The sequence below is a fragment of the Colossoma macropomum genome, unplaced genomic scaffold (genome assembly GCF_904425465.1).
Source record: "Colossoma macropomum unplaced genomic scaffold, Colossoma_macropomum, whole genome shotgun sequence".
Classification (NCBI taxonomy): domain Eukaryota; kingdom Metazoa; phylum Chordata; class Actinopteri; order Characiformes; family Serrasalmidae; genus Colossoma; species Colossoma macropomum.
Genome location: NW_023494791.1, coordinates 41,332,024 through 41,350,210, shown reverse-complemented (window position 1 = coordinate 41,350,210; position 18,187 = coordinate 41,332,024). Strand labels below are relative to the sequence as shown.

Genomic DNA, 18,187 nt, shown 5'->3' with positions numbered 1-18,187 from the left:
TTTGTTGTGCTATGCAATATTCAGCCAGTTGGACAGAATTCACAACTTTACATAATTTTCATGTTTTCATTCATCAGTGTTTTCTCACTACAGTACCCAGCATGCAATACACAAATATATCATATAAGCATTGGAAACCCCTGTGGTGTCAACCAGTCCTGTCTGCTAGCCTATGCTAATAAAGTCTTCGAACAAAAATTACAAAGAAAACTACAATTCTATCTTTATCCAGCACAAAATGAACACTAAAGACAAGTTTTTGCCCGTTTAGCCAGAGGAAAGAAGCCAAATTGATGTAAAGTATCTAGATAGCAATTAACTACTTCAGCTTGTTGTCTTCTTCATCTGACAAGTCATTTCTGTCGTTCGAGTAATCCATTCTCTCCATTGTAATGATGATTTGAAGACTGTTATTGCAGTTATACAGCTGCAATTAGATTTTTAGCTAACTAGCAGTAACATTAGCTATCTGTCTTCCTTCACCAGCTAATGAAAAAAGTCAAAAATTCACCCCGAAACTACCTTCAAGATACGTCATCAGAAGGTGGTTTCCATGTTTACAATGGATGCAGATCAGTTTTCATTTTGGCTAGTGTGTCTCTTTAATAATGCAGTGCACTGGATGAACATGAAGATTCTGAAATCTGATAATGAAAAGTAAAATCTAAACCCAGCTGAGTCTTAAAGTAGACAAAGATGTACAGTGACTGGCCACTTTATTCGAAATACCTACCTTCTATGCTACCTTAAATTTTAGCAGCTGTAGGCCACCTGTTGATGAACAGTTTGTGTTTGCCATCCTTAAGCCTTCATGAGTGGAGAGTTTCTGAACACAGAGCTGCTCATGGCTGGACATTTTTAGGCGGTGGCCTAACAGTGACACTGACGTGAGTTAAAAACACCAACAGCAATTCTGTACCAGCACCACACACTACCCTGTCAGTGTCAGAAACTGCCAGGCTGAAGGGTTTTCTGTAATGTAAGTCTCCTTATTTACAATCATATTGAACCTATTGTCTCTGCAAACTTCGAGAAAATGTCATTGTGGCGAAGTCACTAACATAAAGTTGGAAACGAAAGGTTTTATTCACTTTACTTTTTTAATGCTGACAGTCTTAATTTAATCAGTTTTGTTCATGTTTTTTCTCAGGCTGAAATGAAGTCTTGCAATTTAGAATCTGAAATGAAGTCTCGCAATTTAGAATTTCTCCATAATTAAGAATTTAAGATGTAAACAAAGTCATTCAGTGTGGTTTGATGTGAATTGTTCAATTCTGGTGAAACTTACTGAGTCAGAATGGTTCACAGTGGTGGTTACAGGAACCAGAAGCATTTAAAAACTCTAAAAGCTACATTACCGAAAGCTTTCACACAAAATGGTTATGAATAGGCTGCCTGATGCCAGAGGCATTGTTTCATGATAGTTTAAGACAAGCTTTTAGTCTCAAGCTTATGTTTTTTCATTGATTAATGGTGGAGTGGTACATACAGGGCAAAATGGTTCCCTAAGAAAACTTACTTTCCTAGTTTACCAGTGTTTCCCATTATTAACATTACATAAAAACTTGGAAAACACATGTAGATTCTCTGGTGGTTTTGCATAGTGAATAAAACGGCTTTTTTTGTGTAGTAGACATCATGACCCCTGGTTCCTATCACCACCACTGTGAAGAAAAGTCTCTAAGTTTCTCTACAATGAACCATTTCACATCAAGACACTCTGAATGGCTTTGTTTACATCTCAACAACTGAATTATGCAGAAATTTTGAAAAATCAGTGGAATTTCCCTGGAAGTCGAGTCGCAAGTCCCCATCTTTGTCACACACCCATTAATGCACACAAAGGATTCATGCATCCATGTGTGTGTGTGTGTGTGTGTGTGAACACTGTGGATGATTCCTTTCCGCTTCATAGAAAACATCAGATCAAAATTTGACGGCTGCAACAATAAAGTGAAAACGCAGGTGGTTTTTGACTGCTGTTCAGTGATTTCCATGGTATGACTTCAATAGCATTCAAAGCATGCCCTCTCATTCACTTACAAATTTACATTCATTTCCTGAATAAATCCACCCACACAGAGTTCTTAAACACACACGCTCTGCTGTCAGTGCCGTATCTGCCTTGTCTTGTCTGGGAAGTGAAGCTAAAGAGGTTGGCAGGGTCGCGTGTGACGTCTCTTCATGCTTTTGTCTGTCTGTCACTCTCACACCTGTGAACCACCCTGTCCACACCGACACAAAGGGCTGTTGACTTTGTGGCTGAATGCTGAGGATCATCTATGTCAGCAACTCTCTCTCTTTCTCTCTCTCTCTCTCTCTCTCTCTCTCTCACTTTCTGTATCTATTCATCTATCTATCTCTCCTCCCTCTTTCTCTCTATTCCACATGCACACATGCATAAACACACATTTGTTTTTATACAGTGTCAGGATGTGGGGTCCCATTTTATTATCACATACAGGTACTTACATCTTTATAAAATGGCTGTTGTCTGAAGAAAACCTCTTATCTCCAAAATTACAACTTTACAGGAGAAGGAAAAAACATACTTTAACTTTGAATGGAAGTCAATGGAACCAGACTTTTTTCCCCAAGTCATTTTAGGCTGTTTCTTTTGGTCCATTCATTACGAAATTTACACATGACATAAAGTTCAACAGGCGTTTTCAAATTATGTGAAAAACTGAAAACGCCAAAAACGGAGATACAACATTTTGTTCCGACAGCAGTGATATGTAATTAACTTACAAGACAGGAAAAATGGCCCAGGGACACTGCCAATATGGCCACTGAGTTGAGAGTGCTTCCTATAAGGACTGTACCAATAATATTTAAAGACACATATTTGGATACCTATGTATATGTAATAATAATATGCTCCACGTGTATTATATTTGTGACTTTTATGTAATGTGGCCTAAATGTATTAAATATATGTAAGTGCTTATATATAATAATGTCCCATATGTATTACATATGTATTACATATAAGTACATATATGTAATGTTTTCTAAGATAACCCTAAGGTTGACTTTCACAGCTGAGCTTTTCAATATCTTGTTGTTTTTAAAAATGACACACTTATTTGCTAATTCCTACCCACAAAGCCTCAGTACAGAAGCTTAAGAGCTTTGCCACAAGGGCCAGATTTACCTGAGCCATAAATCAGAGCTGAGGAAAAGAGACACTTCATATCCACATAGTGAGTAAATCATTATAGGCCCGGAACGTCAGCTATACATGACAGCTTACAAATGATTTTTGTGTGTTTCTGTAAGTGTATTTGCACCTGGCAGAGGGGTGTGGGAGGGGGTTCGGGGAACAGGCCGTTACCCCTGGCGATGGGTGCCGGCCCTCCTGTCATCACTGACTATAAATCTCAGGTGGGTTTTGTGTGAGAAAAGTGCATATGAGTATGCATGTATGGTTTTGTGTGCACATGCGGCAGGGTTATAACCCGGGGGGCTGTAGTAATGTTGACAACATTGTTCCCTCAGTATGGAACTATTATAGGCAAATATAATTAATCAACAAAAAAGGCTATAAGATATTTTTGACTGGGTAGCGTTATTTGAGCTTGGGCAATCTCTGTCTTCAGGAAATTCTCCACTATTGTTTGCAACACTTGTTGAATCCAAAGCTATTGAGAAACATCAGACATGTGAAAAAAATGTGTTTAATTCTTTACTTTTCCCTTTGAGGATAAAGTCAACAGGCACTTTTACGTGAGCACCAGAATGGAAACTAGACTATGTCGATGTGATGTTTGCTATTTTACAATTTTTACAATATTAGTCTGCTAAGGTAAAATGTGCTAGCTAGGCAGCTAATGCTTATGCCGTTAGCATTTATGCTAGCACTGTTCCATTTCTTTATCCCTCAATTGTGAATTGCTAGTTATGCCATTGATGTCCAGGTGATGAAAGTACAGAATAAGACAGGTTCAAAGCCATTGGCAGCAAAGCCCCTGGCAAGTGTTTCTGCCCCTCATTTGCTTTTGAGCTGACAAACTGCATTTGTTTGATGAGACGAAAGGAAGAGGAGTGAAAAACACGGAGAAGAACATGCTAATTTTGGCTTTGGGTGAGTAAGTGACCCACTGTGTATGTGGAAGTCATCCGTTATCTCAATGGACTTCTTTTCCTCTCTGCTTTTTTCCCCTCTATCTGAATATAAACTAGGCAATAAAAGAACAATAGGCCTTCTCAATTCAAGCTCCCTCTTTCACCCCAACGCCCCCTCTCTTGCCTCTTTTTTCGCGCTTTATTTCAGAACGAATGAATATTAACTTGCGAATGAAAGCGTCTCCTTTCCAAGTGCATTGGGGGTCTATCTGTTTGGAGCTCTGTGTTGGAACTCCTGACTGACAGTGTCCCACTGTCTGGGGTCAGCAAGGCCCCTGCCCCTACCCCCCCTCTCTCTTGCTCTATCTCTCGCTCTCTCCCTCATCCTCCCCCTCTCTTCTTCTCTGCAGCTGTGCCCTCGCGCCCTCTCCACTCAGTCTTTCGTGGCTCTACTGTCAGAGGCCTCGGCAGGAGGTGAGAATGAGTTGTCAGGATGAAACCGGGCCGGGATCGGCTCCAGTAAAGAGTGACAGCCCAGCCGCTGCCAATGCTGACCCCAAATCAAGCTCATCGACTCAGACCGTGGTCGAATCCCAGTTATTCAAAACTTGGCAGCCAGAGTTCTTGCGTTTACCAAGTGATCTGCACACATTATCCCTATCTGATCAGCTCCACTGGTTGTCAGTATCCTGTCATGTAAGTTACCAGTTACTCACATTAGGCATGGGGTAAGGTGTCATATATCCTTTCATATAAGGTACAAACTTCTACTTCTAGCATTTGAAACCCTTGCAAGTTCTCAATGTTGCACAAGTTTACTGAGCTCCTTCATCACCACAGTCTCTCAGTTTCTTGCAACCCTAGATCTTCTAACACTGGACCTCTTGCGGTACCTTACGCAAGACTTTCATCAATGAGTGGAAGGTTTTTAAACCCCAACTCTGGAAGTCGCTGCTGCAATCTCTCTGTGACTGCTCCAATCTCCAGATTCTTTAAATCTCAAGTGTAGACCTTCCTCTGTGCTTTCATTAATCTTTTATCTCTGCATCATGTTTTTTTTTCTGTCCTGATTTGAAAGCCAACAGTTTATTGCAGAGGGGATAGTGGCCAGAGCCAACCGCAGTGTTTCCACAAAAGCAATAATGGTGCCCACAGAGTCGGACACCGAGCCATGGCTACTGCGGAGCTCAACCGGTCAGGGACCGTCAAGCCAGACCCAAAGTGGACAGCAAACCCAGACTCAAAGATACGATGTGCCCATTCACAAGCTCGGAGGGATTCTCGAGCCACCCACCATGACTGTCAGGCATGGTCTTTTTTACAGCTTCAACAGCTGGTCCCAGACGTCCCAAAAGAAAAGATGACTGGACAGCTGATCCTGCCACCCAACATGGACAAGCTGGCGCATCACAGGCCATTGAGAAAAGGATGACAAGAGTAACTAAGATAACACAAAACTAGTTCAAAGAAAGGAAAGAAGACACTATGGATGAGTTAGGGTTAGTTCAGCTTCTCTGAAAGACTTCTCTGTAGGACAATCGCATGGCTTTCGCTGACAAAGAGTCCACAGGAAGGGTAGATGAATGGAGCATTTAACTGAATGAGATGTCAAGGTTCCCTTTATTCTATATGTGGTTAAGACTCTTCAAACACAACATACAGCTTTTGAATAGGCTTGAATAGCCTTTTGGCTTTTTTTTTGGCCTTTTGAGTGCAAGTTAACCCGTGATGTTCTTAGGCTCGGGTGATGAATGTCTTAGGAAACAAGGGTAAACAGCCTCTATCATGACATCCCGCTAAGAGCTCATGGCTAAAGTGTGTGTGTGCAACAGAGGGCTGGGGAACGGCCTTGCTGGCATTGATGTATCACCACCGGCAACTTCACATGCCTCCTTCATGACTTATGGCCGTTCCCTCCTGCATACAGCCGCAGAAGCAGGGCAGCCAGAACAAAGTGCGAGAAAAAGAATCATGTGTCATGAATTCGGAGCTTTTTTCAAGTCCTCCACAGCTGCCTTGGCCTCTGTGTTTTCCTTTCTTGCTTTGTTTCTTTCTTTGATTTTTTCGTTCCTCCTACTCACTAAAGCTAAAGTGCTCCAGAGCTCAGCCATTGGGCTGAAATGAAAGGGGGTAGGCGATCCCAGAGAAGTGTGGGAGAGAATTAGGGCCACAAGTGGGACAGAAAGAAGCAATTTTTGACATATTTCTTTGTCAGGGACCCACCAGCACACAAACCCCAAATCTTATTACCCCCTCCAGGCAGGGAAGCATTGTGGGCCTGAAAGCTGCGATCTGGAGGCTGACCCCCAGTGGAGAGAGTATTGTGTGGGGTTATGGGCTGGGTAGGAACAAGGGGCCCTGGGGCCTGCCCCCTTCCCCTCTTCTCCTACTCCGGAGGGGCCCCTAACACCCCCCAAACACCCCAGCCGTGAGGGGTCAACAGGGACCCTTACAGAAAGCAAGAGAGAGCTGGTGCGGATGTGTGAATGTGTGGGATGTCCTGGTGGGGGTTTCCTGGGATTCAGCTGGGAACCATTAGTCTCCAGTTCGGTGGAAAGGGACGAAAGTGACAGGCTTTAACCAAGCTATCGACTCAGTCAAAAAGGATGGCGTTTAATTGGTGTGAAAAGATTCAAGAAAAGGAGGGATAAGGGATGAGAGGTGGAGGAAAAAAAGAGCGATAAAAGCCTGCCAGCAGCCATGTGAAATGAAGGGAGAAGGTCTTTATTTGCCAGCACAGGTGCAGGTCTCACGGCCTGAATTAGTCATGCCTGGATTTTGTCAGATATGCACAAAAGGGAAAAGGTGTTTGAAGAGGTTAAAAATGGAATCTCACATATGGATGGAAGAAGAAACTTGGCTGAATGTTTCAGCCAAAGTAAGAAGACAGTCACGAACCAACACTGGGATTGAAACAATACCACACGTTGCCTCTTGCACATACTGATTGCCACAAAGCACAACAGAATCCATCAGCCTTTTCTTAGAATTTGGTGGCTTTCTGACCAGAATAACTCTAATATGTCTTTCCTTGGCTTACAGAAATATAGAGACATTCTTCCCAAGCTTGAGTCATACTGCAGAAAATATTCGTTGAATGTGGAACTGTGGTGAAATATGTGGTCTCAGCCTTTAACAGTAGAAATGTCTCTGCAATAATAACACTTGTAACACGGAGCGGAGATAATTTTACACCTTGGACAAGGCATACTGTGCAGAGTATGATGTACTGTTTTCTATAAAAATAGAGGGACGCATGAATAAAAGTCAGGCTTGAAAAATGGCTGCTTCTATGGGTGGGAAACCCCAAAATATGGTGTTATCATCAGACTATACAATACAATATGATCCGTTTGCGAAATTTAAATATATAATATATTGCAATATATTGTGTGTTATTATGTTTGACCACAAATTATTCCTCCAAAGGATTTATGTTCCTGGCTGTTCCTAACAACACCATTGGCAGAAACGTTCATCTTACCAGCACCATTTTGTTGATCAACACAGAAATTAAGTAAAATATCAATACCTGGGCTTCCATGTGTGGATGCTATTTTTAAAACCAGAATATCCCTATATTGTACTCAAATGTTCTTTCTGATATTACTGTTTTCAGTTATGCAACATGGTATTGTCCATTTTTTAGACAATAGTATGTCACACAGTGTAAGAAACATAAGCAACTCCATTTGAAATTACTTAACAACCTGTGATTTGAGGCAACTTTGTGATTGTTTAGGCGTACAATGTGCATGATGCTCACAGGTGGGTTACCATTAATTAATTACTTAGCCTTGTAGCTCCAGTGTAAATCTAAAAAAGCAAACATCAGACACCTTGTCTTGGCTGACTGTCTACATTTGAGATAAAGGAAAAATAGTATAAAATTGACCTTTAAAAGCAGCAATTAGCAGAGCAGCAATGCACCCCACAGGTCTGAGTCCCAGCAGAGCCACTTGCTCGCAGTGCCCAGCTGTGTAAGAGAATGCATCTGCCCAAACTATCACTGGAACCTAGAGGTCAACTTTGTCCTTGTGCATGTCCTTGCTGAGCTGAGAATGGCCACCACCCAGATAACATCTGGTCAGCGTTGGCTCCTCTGTGGTTCCTTTCCATCGATAGATGGGTTAGAGGGGGCTGATAAATGCAAAAGATGGGCTACAGTCAGTAACTGTAAACCTACAAAGTGTACCTCTATGGTAGGTGTTTCTAATACAATGTCCAATTAACGTCAGTACAGTGTGGGTGTACCTAATAAACTGGCAACTCGTGCACATTAGTGATTCAAATCATTCATGTCAGCATTTCGGGAATAGTTCAGAGCTCAGAGATGTGCTAAGTCCCTGATAACTAGAGTTTATTTGGCAGAATCTGTGTAAATGTGTGCATGTGTAGGTGTGAGTGCGCACAAAAATACAGACGTGCGTCTGTATAATGCAACGCTGCCTCCCACATTCCTAGCTGCCTGTCCGTAAGCAGGGAGTGAGTCTGGCTGACCCTTCACCCGCAGCTTAACTACCCACGGCTATTTGTTAACGTTCAGTTCTGAGGCATCCCCTGCGTGCCCAAGAAATAATGAGGGTAGGGTCAGCAGTCGCAGTGCTGGCCTCTAAATCACACCACTCAGAGGCTGACACCATGCATACCTCTGCACTCTCATCCTCCACTATGTTAACAGATCACAGACACACCTTATGCCTACATTTTCGCACCGATTCTAAATAGCAGAAATGATTAGAGAGCTGATATCAGGTACCACTATGGGGCCAATACTAGTAGAAAATGCTGGGTCAGATATTGGAAGGAATCCTGTAACAAATCTAGCTTGAAATACATCATATATCATTGTGTGATGTCATGTTGTTAACCGTGTATGTCTTCCTTTGAGGAAGTTGTAGTGCTCAGCGATATATTGCCTATGCAAGTGTACAATGATATTGACATAGTCTGGAATTGCTTTTTAGGTTTCAGCGATGTATTTGATGTATTTGATAATGAGTGATATACTTGAGAAATAGCACTATGTAGTGAACATTTTATATAGCATGATATAATGCATGCAAAAATAGTGCTCTTGCCAAGTGATGGACTCTTTGGACTGTTCTGAATAGTTCAAAATCTATAGAAACTAAATAAACTGTAAGTTCTCTTGCTGGAAATGTGATTTTCTGCAATACTGTTCACTATACTATGCAAAGCTCCATATGGTGTCATTTAAAGAGAAGAAAACAGAAAAAACAGCCCACTTCAAACAAACTGTGTCAGGTTTGTAACGTCTGTAGCACAGAGTATCTGCATTCAAAAAGACACAAAAATTCAATATCCCCATATTGAATTTTAATAATATCACCTAACCGTAGGTAGTAGAGTGTTTAAGTAGTTTGAACAGGATAGACTACTTTTAGATGCCCATTTTAACCCTTTAAACACCCAGAACGGTGTTTGGGCCTGGTGGGCCCAAAGTGTTATTACACACATCTAAAATTTAAGAATAGCTCAACCAGTTTGCATTGAAGTCCCTGTAGTTACTGAACAATAAGCCTTAGTTTGTAATAAACTTAAGATTTTAAGTGAATCAAAATAGCTCATGTAGTTTGCTACTGTACTGATACTATCCCAATATTGGTATCAGTTTTTGGAAAAGACGTCTCACGCTGTCTCTAGTGATGATCCCATATCACAGCAGAGAGACACAGGGAAAGTTAAACCGGCATGCACCTTTGTATTTTAGGAGACACTCTTATCCAGTGTGACTCACTATGGTAGGCGAATGCAGGGGCACAACACACACTGGGGACATGGGGGTCATGTTCATCCCATTTACAAAGAAACTCTTCCTCTGACATTTTGTGGTAATTTTATAAAATGTTGTAACATTAATCATTAATTCTGATACATCAGCTAATAGACACCTGCATTGGCTAGCGTCATAGTGAGTGATGGGGGGGCAGAATATTGATCTCTTAGACTGCCGGTAGCATTGACAGGGATCAACTTGATCAGCCAACTATAGGGCCCAGGCTTAGATGGTTGAGTGACTACAGGACCCCAAGTACTCTTATAGCAGTGGTATCCCTAGAAAGGAACAATGGCTTTATCCAGTCTTTGCTCAAAGTGACTGAAGGCCATGAAATTAGCGTCATATTCTATTTGTACTTCCAATGTAATGAGTCTTTCCAGTAAGCACTGTATAGGTGGATCAAAATGGAAGCTGTTTCATCCAGACAGCTGTCACCAGTTTGGTCTGTTGGAGGATCAGCACTGTTGAAACAGGGAACTCAAGGAAACTAACTCTCCTCATTACTGTGAAATTGGGATTCCCTGGGACAGGCATGTGGCCAGGGAACCTGCGGGAATTCGGTTTACCTTCAGTCGTTCCTGACCGTGTCCCGGGCCGATTTGTACTTTCGGCCCAGCAAATAACAGTTTCTCCTATGCGCGGCCCCGCGGGTGCCCTCAAGGCCACGTCGTTATAGGCCCTCATTCACGGCTCCGCTGCATAGCTGGCAGCGGGTGCCAAGTGGAGAAACATTGACAGCCACTGTATCTCTGGCCATGGTGCTAACAACTCCCATCAGCACCGGTCAGACGCGCCAGGCGAGAGCCCCATGGGCCTGTCCCGCTAGCCACACTGCCCCCGCCCCCTCCCCTCGCGCCCCCGAGAGACAAAACCGCAGCAGAGCGCTGCCCGGCCCGGAGAAAAAGAGCTCTTCAGGCATTCCATTAGAACAGTCAACACACAGCTGGTCTGCCAGGGCTGACAGAATCAGACTCAGCTCCACACATTCAGTTCAGCTGTAAAGGGAAAGCACAGACAACGCAGGCCAAAAATAAACAAATCCCAAGATTGCATTCACCCACTTTGCAACCTGTGCAAACACAACCGGCTAGAGATCTCTGTAAAGGCAACATTCTCAGCTTTAATGTAAGCTAATGTAACATGATTTTATTCCAACTCATTTTGGATCATTTCTCGTGGCCTATTCTTCATAAAGTATTCATACAATAAAAACAGACAGCTACTCTTTTCAAAAGGCATTAAAAGAATTTTTTTAAAAAAAAGTTTTTGATATGACAGCAGTAAGATGTGGTAAAAACAAATGCACCAAAGCCTGCAAGACACAATTAATCAGATTATTAAAAGACTGAATATACAGTACTGTGCAAAGGTCAGAGAACGCCTTTCATTTATTTATTTTCCAGTAAAAATGGCCATTAAATACAAACTATTGACTTTTCAGAGCTAAATACAGGCTATTGATATCAGAGATACTTCTGATGAGATTAGATATAAGAAGGTCTACTTGCATAAAGAAGGAGAAAGTCAAATGATAATAAGTGAAAAAACAGGAGTTTCTGAAACTGTATGATTAAAATGATGATTAAAAGCTACTGATAAAATGGGACTTCTATCAGCCGTGCAAGACTTGGTAGAACAAAAACTCCTCATCAGATAAACAGCACAGGTGTTTCTGTTCCACCGTGAGAAGACAACTCAACACTGCGGGTCTGAAAAGATGTGTTGTCAAGAAGATCTTACTGCTAAAAAAGAAGAAAATCTGCAGATCAAACAAAGAAGATGCTGGTGTTCTCAGGACAATGGACTGACCACCCCAGAGTCCACCATTCTGAATCTGTTTGGGATTTTTTTGGGTCGTGAGAAGCAGAGAATGCAACCAACTTCTATGACTGAACTTTAAATATCCCTGCAGATTTCTTTGAAAAGCTGGAAGCCTCCCAAAAAGAACAGAAGCTACAATAAAGGCAAATACTTGCTGTTATAAAAAATATATATGCTTTATTCAGTATTATACTTGTTGGTTTAGTTAATTATATTAAGTTTTAAATATATTTTATGCTTTTTTCTGATGTTGAAAAAAAAAACTTAAAGGCCGTTTTTGACTGAAAATGAAATAAACCTAAGTGTGCTCTCTGACTTTCCAACTGTCTTTAGCAGATTTTTATTGTGAAAAACTGGGGATCTAGTCATCCTGTAATATGTTACAGAATGAAACACAAAAATGTGCTCTCCCATTACTAGAAGACACTTTTTTGCATTCTCGATTTTGCAATCATTTGCTAAGGATGGAATTCATACAAATTTGAGACACTGACCGGCATGCACTAGTTTACAGATTCCAGTCAACACCATTTCATTCCGTTTGTCCTGAAACTAAATCAGGAGGCAAGAAATCAGAGCTCCCTCCTCCTTTTTCTTAGCAAACTGGCCACTCTGACGGCCCCAGATGACACGGGTAGAACTGGTGTAATGTAACCCTGGAAGCTGAGACTTATTACTCTGTTCATTAGATACAATTCATAATGAGATACCTCCTCTACTACCAAACACAAGTGTGGTATGGATTGAAAGTTTGGAATCCCCACTTTCAATAGAATTTCTTGTTTCATTGAACCACAAGTGGGAAACAATTCATACTGGCATGCTTTTGTTATCACTAGCCACAACTGCAAGTTCATATCATGAGCAGGGTACATGGAATAACTCATCGCCTTCCTGTTGGGATGCCTAACAAGCACAAATATTGACCATTTGCAAGCATTTATGGATTATAAAGTGGACCATTTCCTTTTCCTCTATTGACACATTTAAAAACTTGCTGGCGTGCAGAGAGGATGGGATTTGGTTTTCCAGAAGTGGCCAGGCAGACTTCTCCACAAAAGCCCGCTCTGTTAGCGCGCTCCGTGCTGTCTGGCCTGTCTCTGGTGGCTTCGGCCTAGCGGGCCAGACCAGAGGCACTAGCTTCAGGCTAATGAGGAGCGGCTTCCCGCAGCCATCGAGTTTAGGCCTGTGTACACGGGCTGGAGTCCACGCCGAGATTACCCGCAGGAGCAAGTTACATATTTGGCAACACTGTGAATCTCACGCTGTTCCCTAGCCCCGAGCAGGTATGCCAGTCAAAACCGAAAGGGGGATTGTACTGACAGTGCACCTGTGATTCAGTGTATGCATATGCGTCACCCTTTCACAGAGAAAGTTCTCAGCCTAAGTTCTAAGTTTGACTATTTTCACTCACTGTTCAGTTCTGGTGATCTGAAAAACTGCTCAGTTTGAGAGTTTTAACAGGCCAAACTTTAGTGTTTGCAGTCTTTTCCCTGTCTTTCACCAGCCAATGACAGACCAAATGAACCTGACTTTCAGCACCTACATAACAACTTGGCAGGCAAATCGGTTCTCAATGTTTCTGCCAGATTCGGTAGCCTAAAAATAACATTCTTACAATAACATGAGCCTGCCGAACTGTATGGCCAAGGTTGCACAATGTTCGTTTCTCAAGAACACTGTGAAACAGGGTGCAACTCTACGACCCTCTGCAGCTACAGCAGTGAAAGCAAAGTTCACTCTCTCACAGCAGCAGATGCCAAGTCAAGCAAAACAGGTGTTGGGTAAAAATAGGTTAGAGTTTTAGGCTGCTTAGCCACTTTATGCTAGTTTGCTGCAAAGTCTTGATTGAATAGTCTTCATTACCATCATCAGCAGCAGTGTAAGAAAAAGTAAATAAGCAGATTGATTTAAGATTTTGAGTTAATTCCAACTCCATAGCACAATCTTGAAAAAGATGGTTCTTCAAGGGTTCATTGGTAAAGGGACGGTTCTGTATAGATCTCTTTAGAACCAGTTGCATGCTTAAATGGTTCTTTGCATGGTGAAATTGTTCTTCTGATTGATGGAGAATGTGTTGTGTGTAATTCTATATGGAACCTTTTTGGAAATGGTTCTAGATAGTTCTATATAGAGCTATTTGCATGCTTGAATGGTTCTTTGCATGGTGAAATTGTTTTTTCAGATTGATGGAGAATGTGTTGCATACGGTTCTACATGGACCCTTTTTGAAAATGGTTCCAGATAGTTCTATATAGAGCTACCTGCATGCTTAAATGGTTCTTTGCATAATGAAATAGATTTTTCAGATTGATGGAGGATGTGTTGCATATGGTTCTACATAGAACCTTTCTGAAAATGGTTCTATATAGCACCAAAGGAGTTCTTCTATTGTTACAAGCTTAACATTGTAACAGAAATAGAACCCTGTTTGATGCTATAGAAAATCATTTTCAAAAAGGTTCCATGCAGAACCTATGTATAGGAATCATAGATATAACCATATCCCTTACTAAAGAACCCTCGAAGAACCGTTTTTAAGGAGTGTAAAATAGATTTTGATATTATGATGATTTGATCTTTTCACTTTTTTAAATTTTGCTCAAAAATGTGAGTTGAAACTCCAGTATTAAGACAACAACAACAATAACAACAACAATAACAACAACAATATTCACACTGGTAAATATAGGCTTCACAAAAAGAGCAGAACAAAAAAAATCGAAATAAAAAAAGGTTAATCCACAAGGACGTTATTAAGGTGCACTATGTATTATTATTATTATATAGCCTAATAACAATGTTTTAAAGTTTGCCTTATACGCACCGTGAGCGCGGAAAACTTGTGCGCGCGCCCCGCGTGCAGCAGCAGGCAGAGCAGCGCGAGCAGAGAGACGCGCGCGCGCATCCTCACCGCTCCTCTCAGGTTTTAGCCGCAGCTGAGAGCCGGTTTCGTCCGCAGGGAGGAGCGCGTTTCTCCACACTTTTCACCTTCGCCCTGAGGTTTTTCTCAACAAATCCTCCCTTTACTCTTTTATCACTGTCGCTGTCGTTCGGTGAAGGCGCTGGTTTTATCCGTGGCTCGACTGTTTCTCTGCGGTTCAGTCTAGTAGCGGCTTCTGCTCTGAGAGGTGCTAAGGCTAACGGTAATTCTCCTCAGCAGGCTGGTGAGATTCCCCTCTGGAGTGTCCCGACCCTGTTCCCTCCTCAGCGCCTTCGGTCAGACTCAGACTCAGTCTTTTTCTCTTTCTCTTTCTCCCTCTCTCTCTCTCTCTCTCTCTCCCTCCCTCTCTATATCCCTCTGTCCCCCTCCCCTCCCCTCGTTTGTCAGCGCTGATGTCTTATCGGATGCAGGCAGAGCCTTCAGCCCTCGGGGAGGCGGGGTGGTAAGTTTGGAAGGAATCTCTTAGATGCTGGTAGCTAAAGCAAACACCGCCGGCTAACCCTTTCCAAATGTCTCTCTCTCTCTCTCTCTCTCTCTCTCTCTCTCTCTCTCTCTCTCTCTCTCTCTCTCTCTCTCTCTCTTTCTCTTTTCTCTTCTCTGCTTTTCTGTTCCTTTCATCAAAAGAGCTATCTTGTTCCTGTCTTTTATTAGCCTTCTCGCAACTGCATACACCGATCAGCCATAACATTAAAACCTCCTCCTTGTTTCTACACACTCTGTCCATTTTATCAGCTCCACTTACTATATAGGAGCACTTTGTAGTTCAATTACAGACTGTAGTGCATCTGTTTCTCTGCATGATTTGTTAGCCTCCTTTCACCCTGTTCTTCAATGGTCAAGACCCCCAGAGGACCAACACAGAGCAGGTATTATTTGGGTGGTGGATCATTCTCAGCACTGCAGTGACACTGACCTGGCTGTGGTGTGTTAGTGTGTGTTGCGCTGGTACAAGTGGATCAGACACAGCAGTGCTGCTGGTCCTGTGGGGGTCCTGACCATTGAAGAACGGGGTAAAAGTGGTCTAACAAAGTCTGCAGAGAAACAGGTGATTGTAGAACTACAAAGTGCACCTATATAGTCAGATGAGCTGACAAAATCTACAATGAGTGTAGAAACAAGGAGGTGGTCTTAACGTCATGGTTGACTGGTGTGTATGACGTACAGTGCTTTGGCTTCATAGTGAGTCTCACACCGTTCACTAATAGGCATATAGTGCACTTTTCTAGAACAGGAGCCATTATTTCACTATTTCACCAATGCAGTGCATTATGTAGGGAGCTACCTGAGCCCCAAGACCACATTAAGCAGATAGGGCACTATCTGGATGCAGAAGTCATTATTTCACCTACACGGTTCACTATATTGGACCTGTAGTGGACTATTTGGGTCTAAAAGCCATTATATAACTTTGGTGGTGCAGCCATTTGAATCCCAGATGTCTCCTAATGAATGTAATGTGCACCATTCGGATGCAGAAGTCATTATTTCACCTACATACTGACAGAGTCATTCTTTTGCCTCAGTGGTGCAGCCATGTGAATCCCAGATTATATGTGTGTGTATATATATATATATATATGCAGTGCACTATTTGGGTGCAAAAGCCATTATTTTACTGTTACACCTGTGTATTGCACTGTACGGGGAGCCATGTGAACCTCAAATGCTCCATATGATAGGGCGCTATAGGGTATTTGAGGGAAGAAGCTATAATATATATATAATTTTGTACCACCAGGTGTAGAACCCATTATTTTACCTACACTATATGTCAAAAGGTTTGTAGACAGATGCTCATGCAACGTTTCATTTCAAACCAACGGTGTTAATATGGAGTTTTTTCTCTTTTTTGCTGCAGTTACAACCTCTACTTTTCTGGGAAGGCTTTACGCTAGATGTTGGAATACTGCTGTGAGGATTTGATTGCATTCAGCCACAAGAGCAATACTGAGGTCAGGTACTCATGTTGAATGATTAGTTCTGGATCACAAGCTCCACTCCATCTCATCCCACAGGTATTGTATAGAGCTCCATCTCCCCAGAGAACATAGCACTGGGCTGTGGAGCAGGGGGCTTTGTGCCTCTTTAGCAGATGCTTAGCATAAGTCATTGGACATGGTGACGTTAGGCTCCTTTGCAGCTGCTCCAGTGCATCCCATTATTTTGGCAAAGCTGTGTGCTGAAAGCCTTTATTAGCAATAGGAACACGTTAAAGTAGCTGAATATACTCATTGTAAGGTGAGTCTGGATACATTTAGAAATGTAGTGTTAGTACTGCACATGCAGTGCACTATGTGAGTGTAGCAGCTAGTGTTTCACCTATGTAGTACTGTAGGGTGATTGAGATTTGGCTTTGTCCAAGCATGTTTGGGCCACATTATTCCTTCTTTTAGGATTCTTATGAGAGTGAAAACTTTGGTGGTAGACCAGCAGCCATCATCTTCAACACTCTCAGTCTTTTTTGTGTACTTACACGCAATTTAGGCTGCAAATTCAAAATCACGTGAAACTGAACTCTGGGATGTTTTTGATGATCAAAGTAACATATGACACTGGTTAAAGAGATTAAAGCAAGAAACAGTCTGGTGCTCATGGATTGAGAAACACTTAGGTTAGCTTTAAGCCTGCATCCAGACTTTTTGCTGTTCTGTCCCATGAATTTGAAAATGGAAATGAATTCAGGCTCTACTGAAGCATTACTTTCCATTTAATAATACAATTCAGTAATAAAAATGAAAGTCAACTAATGAGAAAACAGAGAGCTGATTCACATGCAGAGGTAATAAGTAGTTCCAAGTAAAATTCTGATGGATTTCTGCTTTCACTGAAATGTTCGATGTATAAAACCTCTACTTTTTCACTTCTTATTCAGTTACAGTCTTCTTTTGTGTTGAATTTCTTTTAGTTACATTTGGTAACAACATCTGTAGTGGTCATTTCTGTTACGTCTAAAGTTTACCATGTTGATTTAGACTAAGAATACATTGCAAATAGAAGAGCAGAGCATAACAAACCATTTTTTTTTTGCTGATAGATTCAAGATTTACTACAGTTCTCAGTACTTAAGTATAATTTATTAGCCTGGCACTTTCGTACTTCTACTGAAGATGTTTTTTGGAAAGCCATTGTTAGATCGTGAAGTATTTAATTACATTTTTACTGTGAATTTGCCCTGTCCTGAGTATAGATGATAATAGTTTTACATGATCTTAAGTATATTTATAAGTAAAGTAATGTGTAAACTTAACTTTCTTAGGGATGCTGGATGCTAAAAATGTCCACTGTAATTCCATAGGGAACTTTTCTGGATCTGATTTTTGGGTTTTAATAGCTACTATTTTTTAATGTAACGATTATTTAATCTATAACAAAAGTACCTGAACTTCTGCTTGAAGACCACTAACCCACCTCTGGCTGCAACTTGCTTAAGGACGCTGCTCACGAAGTTCCCTCGAATATCCAATATGGAGAAATGCCGCCCTCTGCTGGAAGACTTTAACGCTGCAGTTCTGAAAATGTATAATTCAGTTATAACAGTTTCCCTTAAGAAA

At 41.6% G+C, this 18,187-nt stretch overlaps 1 protein-coding gene across 2 annotated transcripts in view; it reads right to left on the bottom strand.

Annotated features, from left to right (window-relative positions):
* smoc2 (SPARC related modular calcium binding 2) overlaps nucleotides 1–15,081 on the bottom strand; it is a 66,334-nt gene extending 51,253 nt beyond the window's left edge. The window contains exon 1 of one of the 2 annotated variants that reach the window (XM_036575092.1): nucleotides 14,520–15,081. In XM_036575092.1, the coding sequence (XP_036430985.1) occupies nucleotides 14,520–14,600 (81 nt within the window). In that variant the 5' untranslated portion in view covers nucleotides 14,601–15,081. The remainder of the gene's footprint in view (nucleotides 1–14,519) is intronic. The other variant, XM_036575093.1, reaches the window with a different exon arrangement.
* Nucleotides 15,082–18,187: the final 3,106 nt, after the last annotated feature.